The sequence below is a fragment of the Thunnus maccoyii genome, chromosome 6 (genome assembly GCF_910596095.1).
Source record: "Thunnus maccoyii chromosome 6, fThuMac1.1, whole genome shotgun sequence".
Lineage (NCBI taxonomy): Eukaryota > Metazoa > Chordata > Actinopteri > Scombriformes > Scombridae > Thunnus > Thunnus maccoyii.
The window spans coordinates 34547022-34566854 of NC_056538.1; the positions used below are offsets into that span (position 1 = coordinate 34547022).

Consider the following 19833-nt stretch of genomic DNA (forward strand, 5'->3'; position numbering starts at 1 on the left):
ACAATATGTATTTACAGATTCAGTAGGCAGAGAAATACAATAAATAAATCAATAAAACATAACTTGTTTCTGTTTGGTTTTTAGTCAATTTGGAAACAGTTTTTGTCTTTTGAGCAGGTCGATAGATCGCGGTCACATCTCCTTTAAGATAAGAGTATGCACGCACATCCAAACTGAAGCGGGTAGGTGCTGAGCCGAATGTGAGCAAAAAGTCAAAAAACAAAGACATAGCTTGCACACCACAGGGCTCCAATGTCCACCTGAATTTGTTGCACAAAGATGACGTTTCGAGCACACCTGGTCTTCATCAGACTCAAATGACAATAGCACAACGCCATTTTAGACAAGTCACATGATGTGGTCACATGACCCTTAACTCCAAAGTGACCCAAATACATCCCAGGGGTAACAATTCGGGATGTGCAGAGAGCCCAGTATTGATATGATATGATATGATATATGATATGATATGATATGATATATGATATGATATGATATGATATGATATGATATATGATATGATATGATATGATATATGATATGATATGATATGATATGATATGATATGATATGATATGATATATGATATGATATGATATGATATATGATATGATATGATATGATATATGATATGATATATGATATGATATGATATGATATATGATATGATATGATATGATATATGATATGATATGATATGATATGATATGATATGATATGATATGATATATGATATGATATGATATGATATATGATATGATATATGATATGATATATGATATGATATATGATATATGATATGATATATGATATGATATATGATATATGATATGATATATCAATCAATCAATCAATCAATCAATCTTTATTTATATAGCGCCATATCACAACAGAAGTCATCTCAAGGCACTTTTCACATAGAGCAGGTCAAGACCGTACTCTTTAATTTACAGAGACCCAACAATTCCCCCATGAGCAAGCACTTGGCGACAGCGGTAAGGAAAAACTCCCCTTTAACGGGTAGAAACCTCAAGCAGACCCCGGCTCTTGGTGGGCGGCCATCTGCTTTGACCGGTTGGGTTGAGAGAGAGAAAGAGAGAGGGAAAGGGGGAGGGGGGACAGAAGAAAACAATGACAACAACAAACAACAACAAGCACAAGCAGCAACAGCCAGGGAAGGATGCCATCAGGACTGTGAAGGACCGCGAAGGTTCGGCCCGGGAGTCAGGTTTTCCTGTGAGATGAGAAAGCACAAAAAACTCCGGGGAAGAAGCAAAGTTAGTGACATGCATTGATGTTACATGAATGCATACAGATGGAGAGGAGGAGGAGGAGAGAGGAGCTCAGTGCATCATGGGAAGTCCCCCAGCAGTCTAGGCCTATAGCAGCATAACTAAGGGCTGATCCAAGGCGAGCCTGGTCGGCCCTAACTATAAGCTTTATCAAAAAGGAAAGTTTTAAGCCTACTCTTAAACATAGAGAGGGTGTCTGCACCCCGGACTGAATCCGGTAGATGGTTCCATAGAAGAGGAGCCTGATAGCTGAAGGCTCTGCCTCCCATTCTACTTTTAAAGACTGTAGGGACCACCAGTAAGCCTGCATACTGGGAGCGCAGTGTTCTAGTGGGATAATACGGTATTATGAGCTCTTCAAGATATGATGGTGCCTGACCATTAAGGGCTTTGTAAGTTAGGAGAAGGATTTTAAATTCTATTCTAGATTTTACAGGAAGCCAATGTAGTGAAGCTAAAATGGGAGAAATGTGGTCTCTTTTTCTAGTTTTAGTCAATACACGTGCAGCTGCATTCTGGACCAGCTGGAGAGTCTTTAGAGACTTGTTAGGGCAGCCTGATAATAAGGAATTGCAATAATCCAGCCTAGAAGTAACAAATGCGTGAACTAGTTTTTCTGCATCTTTTAGGGACAGGATGTGCCTGATTTTTGTGATATTACGTAAGTGAAAAAAGGCAGTCCTTGAGATTTGATTTATGTGGGAGTTAAAGGACATATCCTGATCAAAGATAACTCCCAGATTCCTTACGGTGGTGCTGGAGGCCAGGGTAATGCCATCCAGAGCAGCTTTATCATTAGATAATGTGTTTCTAAGGTGTTTAGGGCCAAGCACAAGAACTTCAGTTTTATCTGAATTTAGTAGTAGAAAATTGCAGGTCATCCAGGTCTTTATGTCGTTAAGGCATGACTGGAGTTTGTTTAATTGATTGGGTTCATCTGGCTTCATTGATAAATATAATTGGGTATCGTCTGCGTAACAATGAAAATTTATGGAGTGTTTCCTAATAATATTACCTAAAGGAAGCATATATAAGGTGAATAGAATTGGTCCAAGTACAGAACCTTGTGGAACTCCGTGTCTAACTTTTGCCTTCACGGAGGATTCATCATTCACATGTACAAACTGAAATCGGTCTGATAAATAGGACTTAAACCAGCTTAATGCAGTTCCTTTAATGCCAATTAAATGTTCCAGTCTCTGCAAAAGGATTTGATGGTCAATTGTGTCAAATGCAGCACTAAGATCTAACAGGACAAGTATAGAGACAAATCCTTTGTCTGATGCAGTTAGGAGGTCATTTGTGACTTTCACCAGTGCTGTTTCTGTGCTATGATGCGCTCTAAATCCTGACTGAAAATCCTCAAATAAACTATTGTTATGTAGAAAGTCACATAACTGATTAGAGACTGCTTTCTCAAGGATCTTGGATAGAAATGGAAGGTTAGATATAGGTCTATAATTGGCTAAAACACCTGAATCAAGAGTAGGCTTCTTAAGAAGAGGTTTAATTACAGCTACTTTAAAGGACTGTGGTACATAGCCTGTTACTAAAGACAGATTGATCATATCTAGTAAAGAAGTGCTCACTAAGGGTAAGGCTTCCTTAAGCAGCCTAGTTGGGATGGGATCTAAGAGACAGGTTGATGGTTTAGCTGAACAGATCATTGAAGTTAGTTCAGACAAGTCTACTGGAGAAAAACAGTCCAAATATATGTCAGGATTTACTGCCGTTACCAAGGTTCCTGTGTTTGGGGAGAGAACGGTGCTTGTTGAGGGCAGGAGATGGTTAATTTTGTCTCTAATAGTTAGAATTTTATCATTAAAGAAGCTCATAAAGTCGTTACTACTGAGAGCTAAAGGAATACATGGATCAGTAGAGTTATGACTCTTTGTCAGCCTGGCCAAAGTGCTGAAAAGGAACCTAGGGCAGTTTTTATTCTCTTCTATTAATGCTGAGTAATAGGCGGCTCTGGCATTACAGAGGGCCTTCCTATATGTTTTAAGACTATCTTGCCAGACTAAGCGAGAATCTTCTACTTTGGTGGAACGCCAAATCCTTTCAAATTTTCGCGATGTTTGCTTTAATTTGCGGGTTTGGGAGTTATACCATGGAGCTAACCTCTTACGTTTTATTATCTTCTTTTTTAAGGGGGCGATGGAGTCGAGTGTTTGTCTTAGTGAGCCTGCAGCACTATCAATAAGATTATCAATTTGGGAGGGACTAAAGTTAACATAAGAGTCCTCTGTAGTATTGAGACATGGCAGTGAATTCAGTATTGACGGAATTGCTTCCTTAAATTTATCTACAACACCATCAGATAGACATCTAGTGAGGACATTTTTATCTAATGGTGTGTAGTCCAGTAATAGGAATTCAAAAGTTATTAAAAAATGATCTGATAAAATAGGATTTTGTGGAAAAATTATTAAATGTTCAATTTCAATCCCATAAATTAGAACAAGGTCTAGGGTGTGGTTAAGACGGTGAGTGGGATTATTTACACACTGAGAGAAGCCAATTGAGTCTAATAATGAGAGAAATGCAGTGCTGAGACTGTCACTATCAACGTCCACATGAATATTAAAATCACCTACTATAATTACTTTATCTGTACTAAGGACTAAATACGACAAAAACTCTGAGAATTCAGATAGGAATTCAGAGTACGGGCCAGGAGGACGGTACACTATAACAAATAGAACTGGCTGTAAAGTTTTCCAGGTTGGCTGGGAGAGACTAAGAACAAGGCTTTCGAATGAGTTATAATTAAATTTAGGTCTAGGGTTGATGATTAGGCTTGAGTTGAAAATGGCTGCAACTCCACCTCCTCGGCCAGTGTCTCGAGGAATATGAGTATTAATATGACTGGGGGGAGTGGATTCATTAAGGCTGACATATTCTTCATGACACAGCCAGGTTTCAGTGAGACAAAATAAATCAATACGATGATCTGAAATTAAATCGTTTACTAAAACTGCTTTAGATGAAAGAGATCTAATGTTCAAGAGTCCACATTTAATTATCTTATTTTGTTGTACTATTGCAGCAGTGGTTTTAATTTTTACTAGATTTTCATGAATGACTCTTCTTTTATATACTTTGGATTTAATTGATTTATGTGGTCGGGGGACAGACACAGTCTCTATGTGGTTTTGGGTGGGTAACTGCTCTAATGGAAGCGCAGAGAAGCGTGTAGGACTGCAGCTCTGCCTCCTGGTCTCAACTCTGGGTTGTCATGGTTTTGGTTTACTAATAAACTCAGGCATATTTCTGGATATGAGAGCAGCTCCATCCAAAGTGGGATGTATGCCGTCTCTCCTAATCAGACCAGGTCTTCCCCAGAAAGTCTGCCAATTATCTATGAAGCCCACATCGTTTGCTGGACACCACCTCGACAACCAGCGGTTGAATTGTGACATGCGGCTATACATGTCATCACTGGTCAGATTAGGCAGCGGTCCAGAGAAAATTACGGAGTCCGACATTGTTTTAGCAAATGTACACACCGACTCAACATTAATATGATATGATATGATATATGATATGATATATGATATATGATATGATATGATATATGATGTGATATATGATAAATGATATGATATGATATATGATGTGATATGATATATGATATGATATATGATATTATATATGATATATTATATATGATATATGATATGATATATGATGTGATATGATATATGATATATGATATGATATGATATATGATGTGATATGATATATAATATGATATATGATATGATATGATATATGATATATGATATGATATGATATATGATATATGATATGATATGATATGATATGATATGATATATGATATGATATGATATATGATATGATATATGATATGATATGATATGATATATGATATGATATATGATATGATATGATATATGATATATGATATGATATATGATATGATATGATATATGATATATGATATGATATATGATATGATATGATATGATATATGATATGATATATGATATATGATATGATATATATGATATGATATATGATATGATATGATATATGATATATGATATGATATATGATATGATATATGATATGATATATGATATATGATATATGATATATGATATATGATATGATATATGATATGATATATGATATATGATATGATATATATGATATGATATATGATATGATATATGATATATGATATATGATATATGATATGATATATGATATATGATATATGATATGATATGATATGATATGATATGATATGATATGATATGATATGATATATGATATGATATATGATATGATACATCAAAATACAAGGACAATTTAACAGTTAAAGTAACAAAGTCATTACAGATTTCATTATAAATCTGTTCCTGAATTTAGTCCTGACCTGAGCCACAAAAATCACTTATTTTTGCAATTTCATGCCAAAATGGACACCAGAATTGCAATACACAACAGGTACCTGGCCTCACTTAAATGACGTATATGCAGCCGTCTTGCTGTGTGAGTGATAAGTCTCAGAAATATTACATTTGTAACGGGGGAACTATGCCGTCCCCAATTTTTCAGACTCATGAAGTTCTGTTCTTTGAGAATTTCTGGCGTGTGACAATTTGGAGAATTTTTTAGAACTTGTATATTATTAGTGTCCTCACATCAAGGCAAAATGGTAAATTGTTTTTCCTTTTAATAAATGATGTTATTATATTAAAAAATTATTAGAATGTTAGTAAAAAAAATTGTAAATTAATATATGTGTGTGTGTGTGTTTGATCCAATCCCCTGGTGAGAGCATTAACACTATTTATGTTGTGAAATTTACAGTTGCTTAATAAAGTGTTGGCTGTTAGAAAAGTGGTCTGGACTGTTGTACTCAATGCACCAGTAGACACAGACCAGTCTGTCATTCAGCACTTAACTATTCAAGAATGATATAAGATCAACAAAACTGGCACCAATCAGAAATCAGTAACAGTTGGCACAAACAGTCAAAATATATGAAGACATAAAACAGTGAAAGTGTGTCTCATTTGACGATGAGGTCTGCCTGCTGATGTGGGCGTTCCCTGACTTGAAAAGGTTAAAAGGAGCAGAATCAGTGTCTCAGTTCACTTGAGGGGGAGTGACAGTGTGACTACAGCAGGTCAGCAGACGAATGTGAATGTCTTAATCTGTGTTATACTGACTTTGAATAAGGTAACGGCAAGTTTGACATATCTGTGATATATATATGTTTCTATTCTGGTGGATCTGTTTAGTGTTATTACACTGATGTGTGTTTAAATGTTGATGCTTTAGCTGCACATTTTCTTTCACAATCATGCATTTAAACTTGTTAAACTTTCACAAAGCTGTGAGAAAGTGTAAAATAATTACTGCAATATGTTCATCTGCCAAACTGTGTTAATAATGCTTGAAGAACCAAATGAAGGATCATGTTAAACTCCACACAGGTTTCATATTTCACACTTGCTGCCTACTTTGACACTGGAGTTTTTAAATATCTATACTTCCTGATTATTCTGGCTTTTTATATCGCAATAGTTTGTTCCAATGTTTTTCTCATTGTGATTATCTGTATGAACAGAAGCTTACATGAACCTATGTACCTTTTTCTGTGCAGCCTGTTTGTAAATGAACTGTATGGTAGTACAGGGTTGTTTCCATTCCTTCTGGTTCAGATCCTCTCTGACATTCACACTGTTTCTGCTCCTTTTTGTTTCCTGCAGATTTTCTGTTTGTACTCTTATGGGGGTATAGAATTTCTGACCTTAGCCATCATGTCTTATGACAGATACCTCGCTATCTGTTACCCTCTACAATATAACACACATATGACACCTAATAAGATTGCCAAGCTTACTGCTCTAATATGGATCTATCCCATTCTTATTAATATTTTCATCGTGGCTTGTCTGACTGTCCCTTTGCAGCTGTGTGGAAACATCATTAACAAAGTTTACTGTGACAACTATTACGTTGTCAAACTGGCCTGCTCTGACACAACAGTCAATAACATTTTTGGACTTTGTCACATGTTCACCGTAATCTTTGGTCTTATACTTTTAATTCTTTACACATACATGAGGATTCTTAAAGTCTGTTTTTCTGGTTCTAAACAGACCAGAAGGAAAGCCGTCAGTACCTGCACACCTCACCTTGCTTCCCTGCTCAACTTCTCTTTTGGAGCTTTCTTTGAAATAGTGCAAGGCAGATTTAATATGAGCAGAGTACCAAATATGTTGCGCATTATTTTATCATTATACTGGCTTACATGCCAGCCGCTCTTCAACCCTGTACTGTATGGACTGAATATGACCAAAATACGTATCATATGCAAGAGTCTTGGTAAAAGAATGTAGAATACTGGTGTCATCTGTCATCTAACAAATCTGTTCCTCTGGAATAACTAGTAAAAACACAAACTAACAATAGTAGTGTTAACAGTGATGAGGACTGTATAATGTGTCTGAAATGTGTCCTAAATGATGTCAAATTAAACATGTAAAGAGTTGCTTTGAATCTCTGACAGGTTTCAGTCACTAAAAATCAGTTCCCTAAACTGATTCTTGAGACGAATTCTCAAATGTTGAAAGATCTTTTAGTCGTTAAAGTCAGTCTATCGTCTGAACTGTGTAGCTTATTCATAAGTTTAGTGAATGCTGATGTGTGAGATGGCTTCAGCCTTCACCAGTGACTCATTATTTTGTTGCTGTATTAGCACCTGAATACTTTCAGTTTTTATTTATTCTAACTTAAAGACAAACGAATTAAAGATTTGAAATTTAGTCTAGAATATATGTTGATGTCCTACACAGTCTCCAAAACATGTAGAAGTGGTCTTCTCTAATGCAGCCATGAGGAATCTGTGGTCCATTGAACACTAATTCTTCATTCAGAACATACTGCTCATGAGTGTACATGGATGTTATCCCTGTAATAGTTTGAAGAAAAGACTAAACTCAACAACAAATGTTTTTGATGCCCATATTTAAAATAAGTTACAAACAATTCATCAATTAGAGTCTTTTCTGTACATTTGTTTTCTTAACACCTCTTTTAAAGGGTAAAATTGACAAAATGCAGAGCAGTGACTCCTCCTGGAGTCAACACAATAGTTCACTTCTTTAGTTTTGTAGAGGCTTGATTTTAAGAAGAAATTTGATTCCCTTTCCACTGCACCACCCTGCACCTGTCTATTTTCTAATATTTATCAAGTTGAAGTGATTTTATCAGGTTGTGCTTATGTGTTATGTTGTGAACGTGTAAACTGTATCTACAAAAACTGATCAGGGTCCCTGGTTTCACAATATGTATTTACATATTCAGTAGGCAGAGAAATACAATAAATAAATCAATAAAACATAACTTGTGTCTGTTTGGTTTTTAGTCAATTTGGAAACAGTTTTTGTCTTTTGAGCAGGTCGATAGATCGCGGTCACATCTCCTTTAAGATAAGAGTATGCACGCACATCCAAACTGAAGCGTGTAGGTGCTGAGCCGAATGTGAGCAAAAAGTCAAAAAACAAAGACATAGCTTGCACACCACAGGGCTCCAATGTCCACCTGAATTTGTTGCACAAAGATGACGTTTCGAGCACACCTGGTCTTCATCAGACTCAAATGACAATAGCACAACGCCATTTTAGACAAGTCACATGATGTGGTCACATGACCCTTAACTCCAAAGTGACCCAAATACATCCCAGGGGTAACAATTCGGGATGTGCAGAGAGCCCAGTATTTTACTACTGAGCTAAAACTTTACTCATCGCCTCATTGCAGACAGACCTCTATCTATTTATACACCCATAACACAGACAGCACAGCGTGTAACGTGTAGTGAAGAACTTCAAAGGTGATTCTTGCTTTGCATTTTTCATTTATTGCCTGTTTTTTTACAACCTAACTTTGTGGAAAGGAGAAGGGGAACAACAGGTTATGGAGAGTCTCTTGGGAGCACTTTGCTTGTATAAGTGGCTCAGCTTTATCTCTGGATAGGGCTGCTCGATATTGGCAAAAATCATAATCACAATTATTTCAGTCAATATTGAGATCATGATTATTTAACACATTTACTTTTTGACTCTCATTTTTGCCAATGCAGATATATGCACATATTTTTTTCCACCTGGCGTAGGAGACTATTACACCTGCAATCATAGATTGTACTAATGATCAAGAAAGACAATATATGAGGGAAGAACTTAGGAAGACTGGAGTTCCAGAGCTCAGCATTAAAACTTTAATGAACCTGCCAAGTGGGTGGGAGCAGCAGAGTTTTCATTGAGTTTATTAGGCAGACAGGATTAATGTGTAGGATTTAATCTTTGGTCTTCAGTCCGAAGCAGAGGGTGGCGGTAATGTACCTAATATGCTGGTTGCCAACCGCTGTTATAAACCAAAAAGAAGAGGAAGAAAAAGTTTTTTCAAACAGAGTGGTACATCCTGTCAACCGAGGGGTTTCCTATCTGTGCAGACAAACACCGCAGCTCTCAGTTTGGATCCAACCAGAGCACCAAGCCCCGGTTTGTTATTCAGGTTAAAGTGGCAGCTGAGTGAAGTGGAGCCTGTGGAGGAAACACCAGTAAGCCCCATTGTCACTACAGGCTGATTCACTTGCTACAGGTGAGTTTCTTCTTGTGGAGCTGACATGCAAACTATTTTGGTTTAGTAACTTTCAGCTGTCAGTTAGCCTGGTGAAAGCAGGTTAGCCGGCTGCTGGTCAGGAGCTGCTGCTGACAGACGGCCGGTTCTGTGGATAGAGGCACTTGACGCCTGTTGGAGGCGTTTAGGGAGGGGCGAAAGCACACCACTGTAAAGGGAAGGGGTGTGCTAGATTTGCAACACAAGACAAAACGAGAGCATCATTACAAAATGACAATAATAAACAATAAGCGTTTTATCTCGATTATCTTGTTTTCATAATCATTGGAAGCCAAAATCGTAATTAAATATAAAATTCGATTAATCGCACCACCCTATCTCTGGGGAACAACCCCAACTCTGGGACTGATGCCCAATTAGGAAATGTGTGTCATGTAGCAGGTGGATGTGACTCCCCTCGTTGAGACCTGCTGATAGACGTAAGACGTAAGAGAGACACTGAGATAGCGATGTAACCGACCTGTGAGCTGGTATTTAACATGTTTTTCTTCCTGAAAAAATATTTGTATGACACAAATATTAGCAAAAAACCCCACTATTTGTGCTTTTTCGAATAACGTATTTGTATTCAGGCACACCCCTAGTAACAATATATACGTTCAAAAATACACACAAGAATATACAGAAAAATATATATAATCTATATGCATATGAAAGTAAACATGATAATGGTTGTGTACATAGTACTGTATACAAAAAGTTCACGATTCAATGGTGTGTGACAACACTTGATAAATATCAAGAAAAAACCTTGTTTTATAATAAATATACACAGATATAAATAAATATAAGAATAGGCTGGTGTAAGATAACATTAACTAGACTGCTACCAGAGAAAACACTATGTATAAAAGTATGCAACACTACACTATGCACAAATATATACAAAAATATGCTTGCAAAGGAAACCTAAAGTAGGATATCCTAGAATACCATCGGGCTTTGGGAGCCTCTGTGCAGCACAGTTCCGAGATGCGAGTTAACATCTGTGTCGTTGCCTTGGAAACTCTTGGTAGCGTAGCTCCTTTTAAGGAATAGGCAGTGCGTAAAATGTGGCGTAGCAGGTGAGTGAGTGGTTGAGTGAGAGAGCGAGCGGTAGAAAAGTGACGATGAATGCGAACGGAGCAGAGGAAAAGGTTCGCAGGAAGTTGTCAATCTGGCAGTAAACGGACAGTACAGACTACAGTGTGTCAGTTAATAAATGCTGCAGCTTGTCAAAACCAAGAAAAGTCACGTCTGTTCTTTCCCCAACTGCTAGACAAGTGAAGAGGGTTATCTCTGAAGTTAGCAACAATGGGTTAGCCAAACCTGAAGACGCTAAATAGAGAAATAGAGAACCGCCGCCACGCCACAGCAGTCAACCTAGGGGAAACACTGATCATATACATATAGATTGTATGTATTTTTATTTATATTCTTGTGTGTATTTTTGTATGTATATATTGTTATCCCTGGAATGCACTTGGGTCACGTCAGAGTTTATGGTGATCACATCAGGTGACATGTATTCATGTATATATCTGAGATGGCGTCGTGCTATTGTCATTTGAGTCTGATGAAGAGCAGGTGTGCTTGAAACATCACCTTGGTGCAATAAGTTATTGTGGATATTGGAGCCCTGCAGTGTGTAAGGTATTTCTTTGTTTTTTCACATCTCCTTCACTAACAAATGCCACGCCATTTGAGAAGTATTTAAAAGAATAATTTATTAGATTTGGTGAGAAGATTCAGGAAGAATGGGATGAGGGTTGATTGCCGGGGGGATGAACGGGAGCCGGGGGTTCGTAGGGGTCGTATATGGTGGGATAATAGGGGATGAGGGGAGGGATGAAAGGGGGTTGATTGGATGGGGATGAACGATGGGAACAAGTATCCTGTATGGATGGTTTGGATACAACGGGGGAGGAGGTCTGCTGTCAGGGGTAGATGTTTCAGTACGAGCTGATATTCTGTCTGTCTTAAGCCTTTGATTAACATGTTGACAGGGGAGTGAGAAATCAAAAGGGGCTGGAGCTCCAGAAAGCAGTTTGATGAAGAAATTTAAACTGCTCAGGTACTCTTGGATAGTGGATGTTCTGATTTTGAGAACTGAGTGGGCATGAGTGAGGAAGCTGGGTAATGTTATGATGTCGATGGACAGAAATGGTAGACTGTGCACTGTATGGAAGGTTTGAAACAGAACCATCCTGAATAGTATGACAAAAGAGTTTTAGGTTCAAGACTATTGACTATGATTGCTTGTCGCAACGTGGTGACCAGGTAGAGAAGCTGAGGATTCAGGTGAAGACTGTGGCTGAAAACAGAGGAACCAGTGTTGGATAAAGATCCAAGTCTGCTGCCGAGGATTTGAATTTCTGAAATGAAAAATGGGAGCAGGAGACAGAGATGGAATTTTGTAGCCTGGAACATGGATGGTTGTCTGCGTGGACAAGGATAACTTTTTGGACCACTCATGCCGCTAAAGAAGGGCAGCGATGACTATGGGGTAGGTCCCCTAGACGAAGGAGAGAGCAAGGACAGTTCTGGCGGTCAATCCGAGGCAAACCATCTACTGCCGTAGTAACTGCCGAATTCGATGGAGGGAGTCTCATCAGTGTTCAACTGGATGTCTAAGCTGGAGTAAGGCGGACTTGAGGGTAGCGACGATACAATGGGGTGAGGATGATGGAAGTTGTACGGAAGGTGGAAGACGTAAGGAAGTTTGTGGTTGTTGAGCAGAGTGCTTCGGAAAGGGACTCAAATATCTTGGGGCTGCTTTTGTGCCCAAAAGTGAGACGGACGGCAAAATAGTAACGACCTTACCAAGAAACGCCAAAGAACCTCCAGAAATCAGAATGAATAGGCAAGACTTTGAAGGCATTAGTGATATCGGCTATAGCCAACCAGGCACCATGGCCAGCAATACGGACGAGGTTGATGACATGTGATTTAGTTGTATAATGCATTGAAAAAATCTGCGCTGGGGATGAGGCTCTTGATACCAGGTGTGGTGCTATTTCTGTTTCTGCAGCTTTGACATATTTTTATTTTATTTTTTTATTGTTGCTAAGAAGCTTTATTTACATCGACGTCCTGCTCCCTCTTCCTGTGCAGCTTGTCATGTGCAGTAATATGCAGGGAGATTTGTAGACGCCAGAATCAAGATTGTCAAGTTATTTTGATTAATCCTGCAGCTGTAGTCTGGGGGTCTTGCTCCTATATAGGGCCTGTTACATGTCTGCACCTAGAAGCCCATCATTTCATTATCCCAGCCCTATACATCATGTACATTATGTGTATCCGTTTGGGCTTATGCTCTAACTTTAAAAACTACTTTGGTTAAACATTCAGATTGTTTACTGAGAGATTGGTGGCATTAAGATGGAAGTGAGGCCATCAACCGGTTATGTTGTGACATCAGGAACCCGGAGGGAAAAGGCCAGAGATGACATCAGATAATTAGGTCGGTCTGTTGCTGTGGGCATCTTCTGTTTTTAAAGTTTAAAACAAGCAGAAGCAGAGTTTCAGTTCAGTTAGGAGGGACTCAGTTTACAGAAAGTGCATGTTAGGATTCATGTGATGTTAAAATCTGTGTCTTTTCACATTGTATTGTTGTATTATACAAATTTTATATCGAGGAAAGGTATAACACTTTTTACTTTATCTATAAACAGTTTTATTTGTTTTCATGTTGATAAATGAATCACCGTCATTGCCATAGAGTGTCTATATATATGGTTGATGATTTAGCCTAAAGTGTAAACTACACCTTTACAAATCTATAACAAACATAATAATTATGATTAGTTCATCCACTGAATACTGTTATGATTGCTTAATGAACTAAATGAAGGATCATGAACTCTACACAAGTTTCATATTTGGCTCTTGTTGCCTACTTTGACACTGGGTTATTTAAATATTTATACTTCATGATTGTCATGTCTTTATATATGTTAATAGTTTGTTCCAATGTTTTTCTCATTGTGATTATCTGTATGAACAGAAGCTTACATGAACCTATGTACCTTTTTCTGTGCAGCCTGTTTGTAAATGAACTGTATGGTAGTACAGGGTTGTTTCCATTCCTTCTGGTTCAGATCCTCTCTGACATTCACACTGTTTCTACTTTCTTTTGTTTCCTGCAGATTTTCTGTGTGCACTTCTATGGAAGTGTAGAGCTTTTCACCTTAGGTGTCATGTCTTATGACAGATACCTCGCTATCTGTTGTCCTCTACAATATAACACACGGATGACATGCAGCAAGGTTGTAGTCCTTACTGCTTTCGTGTGGTTATATAGTGTACTTGCAACTGTTGTCATGATGTCTTTGAGTGCCACTTTACAGCTGTGTGGAAACATGATTCACAAAGTTTACTGTGACAACTACTCAATCGTCAAACTGGCCTGCTCTGACACAACAGTCAATAATATCTATGGCATTGTTTACATCTTTACCGTAATAGTTTCTCTTATAATCCTAATTGTTTTCTCATACATGAGGATTCTTAAAATTTGTTTTTCTGGTTCTAAACAGACCAGAAGGAAAGCCGTCAGTACCTGCACACCTCACCTTGCTTCCCTGCTCAACTTCTCTTTTGGAGCTTTCTTTGAAATAGTGCAAGGCAGATTTAATATGAGCAGAGTACCAAATATGTTGCGCATTATTTTATCATTATACTGGCTTACATGCCAGCCGCTCTTCAACCCTGTACTGTATGGACTGAATATGACCAAAATACGCATCATATGCAAGAGTCTTGGTAAAAGAATGTAGAATACTGGTGTCATCTGTCATCTAACAAATCTGTTCCTCTGGAATAACCAGTAAAAACACAAACTAACAATAGTAGTGTTAACAGTGATGAGGACTGTATAATGTGTCTGAAATGTGTCCTAAATGATGTCAAATTAAACATGTAAAGAGTTGCTTTGAATCTCTGACAGGTTTCAGTCACTAAAAATCAGTTCCCTGAACTGATTCTTGAGACGAATTCTCAAATGTTTAAAGATCTTTTAGTCGTTAAAGTCAGTCTATCATCTGAATTGTGTAGCTTATTCATAAGTTTAGTGAATCCTGATGTGTGAGATGGCTTCAGCCTTCACCAGTGACTCATTATTTTGTTGCTGTATTAGCACTTGAATACTTTCAGTTTTTATTATTTATTCTAACTTAAAGACAAACAAATTAAAGATTTTAAATTTAGTCTAGAATATATGTTGATGTCCTACACAGTCTCCAAAACATGTAGAAGTGGTCTTCTCTAATGCAGCCATGAGGAATCTGTGGTCCATTGAACACTAATTCTTTTATTCAGAACATACTGCTCATGAGTGTACATGGATGTTATCCCTGTAATAGTTTGAAGAAAAGACTAAACTCAACAACAAATGTTTTTGATGCCCATATTTAAAATAAGTTACGAACAATTCATCAATTAGAGTCTTTTCTGTACATTTGTTTTCTTAACACCTCTTTTAAAGGGTAAAATTGACAAAATGCAGAGCAGTGACTCCTCCTGGAGTCAACACAATAGTTCACTTCTTTAGTTTTGTAGAGGCTTGATTTTAAGAAGAAATTTGATTCCCTTTCCCCTGCACCACCCTGCACCTGTCTATTTTCTAATATTTATCAAGTTGAAGTGATTTTATCAGGTTGTGCTTATGTGTTATATTGTGAACATGTAAACTGTATCAACAAAAACTGATCAGGGTCCCTGGTTTCACAATATGTATTTACAGATTCAGTGGGCAGAGAAATACAATAAATAAATCAATAAAACATAACTTGTTTCTGTTTGGTTTTTAGTCAATTTGGAAACAGTTTTTGTCTTTTGAACAGGTCGATAGATTGCGGTCACATCTCCTTTAAGATAAGAGTATGCACGCACATCCAAACCGATACCATCCAAACCTTTAATCCAAAATCAGAGGCGGGGGGGGGGGGCATTTCCACACATATTAACCTCAAAATTGTTGTTGTTGTTCTGGAGAAAAACATTTACTGAGCTTTGACTATTTTAGATTATACTCAAATTTGTGCCTAGTTTATAAAATGTTAAATGGTTTGTCCTCCTCCACTATGTGACTATGTGTTCACTTGCTCAGTAAGTTCTATTAGATCCTCCAGAATATCCTCTATACATGATTGGACCATTTCATCACACTGCATTTGGACAGTCAGCTTTCTCTGTGAAAGCCACAACTCAGTGGAACGTTTACCTGATGATATGAAGAACTGCAGTTTTATCAATACATTCAAAGCCAAATTAAAACATCTGCTAAAGACCAATCAGCTGTGTGACCACTGAGTCTAAACTCCATCTATGGTCTTCTCATTAGCGCAGATAGTCTTGTTTTTAATTTGACAAGTTTACATTATTCATTTCTAATTGACATTGTGGGTGTATGTGATGTTGTGTGTAGCTTTGTATTTTGTATTTTGTATTTTGTGTTCTGTGTGTTTTTTGTTTTGTACTGTTTGTTGTTGTGCTGTTGTATGTTTTGATTGTGGGGGACTACGGATGCAAATCAGCTTCAAGCTAACTCCGGTGCATCTTTAATGTTTAAAAACTGCACACTGTCCCAATCAATAAATCAAATTGTGTCATTACTGAGATATTGGTGGCATTAAGATGGACCTGAGGTCATCAACAGGTTATGTTGTGACATCAGGAACCCGGAGGGAAAAGGCCAGAGATGACATCAGATAATTATAAAAGCAGAAGCTGCTGATCAGACGAGGAGGATGAAAAACAGACTGATATCAGCTTCACAATCAACACCAGCTACTTCATCATGTGTAACCAAACATCTTCTTTTCTGTCCTGAATTGTGAGAAAAGGTGAAGGATGTGTTTTGGTGGTGATGTTTTCTAAATGATTGCTTTCTTATGAATCTGTTATTCCGAATGTTTCAGTATGAACAGCTCTATCACTACAATCACCTTCACAATCTACGGTGCACTCGGTCTGTATAATTCTGCGCTTGTCATTTGCATCTTAGTCCTCTACATTTCCGGTTTGTGTGTTAACTTTTTCCTCGTTCTGGTTATTTGTGTCGAGTCTCGCCTTCACAGACCGATGTACGTTCTGTTGGTAAATCTGTCTCTGAGTGGAGTAGTAGGCAGTTCATCTGTGTGTCCAAACATCATCAAACACCTTGTGGTGAACAGGCAGGAGAGTTCTCTAGAGGGATGTTTGACACAAGTGTTTTTCACCAACGTGTACGGTGGCTGTATATTTTGTATTCTGGCACTGATGGCCTACGAGCGGTTTGTTTCCATCTGTAAACCTCTGGGGTATCACTCCATCATCACGCCAGCTAGAGTCAAACTAATGCTGGCGGTGGTTTATTTCATCCTGAGCTCGTCCTCGATCATCCAGGTTTATCTGACGTCAAGACTCACACTGTGCAGACACACGGTGGATAAACTTCTATGTGACAGTCTGGTGATCGCAAAGCTTTCATGTAAAAAGACGACTCTGATCGGTGTTTACGGTCTGTGCTGCGCCGTCTTTGTCATCGTTTTACCGTGTTTTCTAGTCTTTCTCTCGTACTTTCATATTTTCCTGGTGATCCTAAAAACCTCGAAGGAGTCCAGGAGGAAAGCGCTGCGGACGTGCACGCCGCACTTAGTGACCTTCATTAATTTCTCCGTGGCGTCCTTTTGTGGTGTCACTTATAATCGTCTGAGTCACGAAGTTCCACGAGCTACGAATATTTTCATAAGTTTGAATTTTTTTGTCATTCCCCCTCTTCTGCATCCCATAATTTATGGTATTAAAATGCAGGAGATCCGACAGAGTATAAACAGAATAATGAAATGGAGAATAATACAATCATGAACCTTTTTAAAGGACAGTTAATATTTTCTTCGTAGCTCACAGCCGATAAATCACACTGACTGTTGGTTGTTACGGTTGATGGATTGTTATTTTTGTTCACTGAATGTTGACACCTGGAACTATTGAATCAGGTATTGATCCCTGTGGAGGCTTCAGATCATCTCATGTAAAGAAAATGGAAACTGAAAGAGAGATTGTTGAGTTTCTTTTATTTGAATGTTGCAAAGAGAAAAATAATCATGAAACTTAAACTAGAAATGTTCAACAATAAAGGGATTAAAAATAGACTTTTTGAGTTCCTGTCAATGAATAAGAATTGATAAATAAATTAAAGTATAGTCACCAGCTGTTCATTTACATTATTATTATTATTATTAATGTTTGTTGTCTATTAGTGTAACTGAGTTTGCTCAATAAAAACATTTTGCAATTTTAAAAAAGGTCATGTTAAGCAACGTACGATCATATGATATTTAAATGATGAGAACATTTTAATTAAGATCTGTGTTGAAAAAGGGTTTTATTTACATAATCTATTAACCTGTCAATTCAGACCAAAACTACCCAAAGATTCTCTTTATTTGTTCTTTCTTCTTCTAAACTCTTCGGCCTATTTTTGTCACTATGCGAGTCTGTGTATATTTATAATGTGATATGTTTACAACATATTTGTGTTTATGTTGATTTTTCTGCATTCAGTGATAATGAACATGATGATGTTGAATAAAACAAACCTTCATGTGTTTTAATTAAATGTGAGTTTATTTTATCTCCTCATTGACACTCTGGAGTTTTACACTGACAGTTAAATCTTATCCGCCTCCCCAACTTCATTCAAACTTTATTTTACTTTACATTATTATTTTCATAAACAATTAATCTGTTTTATTAATTTATTATGTCTACAAACTGTTAATTTTGTCCAATAAACAATTAATATTCTGTCTTTCAACTAACTGACTACTTTATTATGAACTTTTAAAACTCAATCAGGGCTGCAATTATTCATCATTATCGATTTTTTATTTAGTTCATGAAATGTGAAAAACTGGAGTCAGTTTCTCAGAGGCTGCAGTGACATCTGCAATGTTTCCTCTGACAGTAAAAGATATTCACTTCACTTCATGTATGATGAAGACAAACAGAAAATCATCACGTTTTAGAAGCTGGAAGTAGAAGTTTTGGTATTTTTGCTTGAAAAATGACTGAAATTATTAATTGATTATGTAATTAATTGCTGTTGAATTAAATTGTTGCAGCTCTAAACTTTTACGATTTAATATGAACTTTTTCATTTTGGATTTTCGGTGTTCCAACTTTCGGCCAATCACAACTCATGTTCAGAAATTGAAAATGTGTTTATTTTTGTACTTGCTGCTATGATTAGTGAATCACAGTCAGCTGAACCTTCAACAACGTAATAAACTACAAACCATTCAGTGTGAGGCTAATGTTAACTTTTACTATGCTTCATGTTTTATATTGAAGTATTCTTCTCCTACATGGCTCCCATAGGTTTATACTTTCTGAATGATTGTAAGATTAATACGCTAACTTATATTATCCTTTTACATAAAAAACTGTGTTGTAATGGTTTGTGAATGAAACTTGAATTTAAATAAAAATAAAAACATACAGGCTCAAAAGCTGCTGTTCATTGTGAATAAAAGAGATTCAAAAGACACCCAGCGACGCTACAGTTGGATGCAACAGAACAACAGCTTAATAGTCCAACATGTGGAACAATAATTGTGGAGAAGGAGCTGACAGTCGAGGGAAGTTGGTGTTTTTAAACTTGCAGGTGTGTGCGGGTCAAAATCTAACCTGAATTTACAGGTAAGAAGAAGAAAAAACTTGAAACCAAACTCAGGCAGGAGCGTAAACACCCAGAGCGAAGACCTGAAGCTGCTCAGTCGTAACCATGGCGACAGCATGGATGCAGAGAGCTAATTGGCCTGTTAGTGAAGCCGGCTGGAGCCTCCAGAGTGTCCGAGTGTCCACACAGACGTCTCTGGGGTTCGATGGAAAG

At 37.4% G+C, this 19833-nt stretch overlaps 3 protein-coding genes across 3 annotated transcripts; all 3 read left to right on the forward strand.

Moving 5' to 3' along the window:
* The first annotated feature begins 4082 nt into the window (after positions 1-4082).
* On the forward strand, positions 4083-7672 carry LOC121898336 (olfactory receptor 11A1-like). The gene is given in 2 exon segments (XM_042413330.1): positions 4083-4096; positions 6730-7672. Coding segments are annotated over 2 exon segments (957 nt in total).
* A 5389-nt stretch (positions 7673-13061) lies between these two features.
* LOC121898770 (olfactory receptor 142-like) lies at positions 13062-15704 on the forward strand. The gene has a single exon (XM_042414186.1). It carries the CDS (start codon positions 13814-13816, stop codon positions 14732-14734), a length of 921 nt encoding a protein of 306 aa, XP_042270120.1. The 5' UTR covers positions 13062-13813; the 3' UTR covers positions 14735-15704.
* An 870-nt stretch (positions 15705-16574) lies between these two features.
* LOC121898769 (olfactory receptor-like protein OLF3) lies at positions 16575-18553 on the forward strand. The gene has a single exon (XM_042414185.1). It carries the CDS (start codon positions 16878-16880, stop codon positions 17802-17804), a length of 927 nt encoding a protein of 308 aa, XP_042270119.1. The 5' UTR covers positions 16575-16877; the 3' UTR covers positions 17805-18553.
* The last annotated feature ends 1280 nt before the right edge of the window (positions 18554-19833 follow it).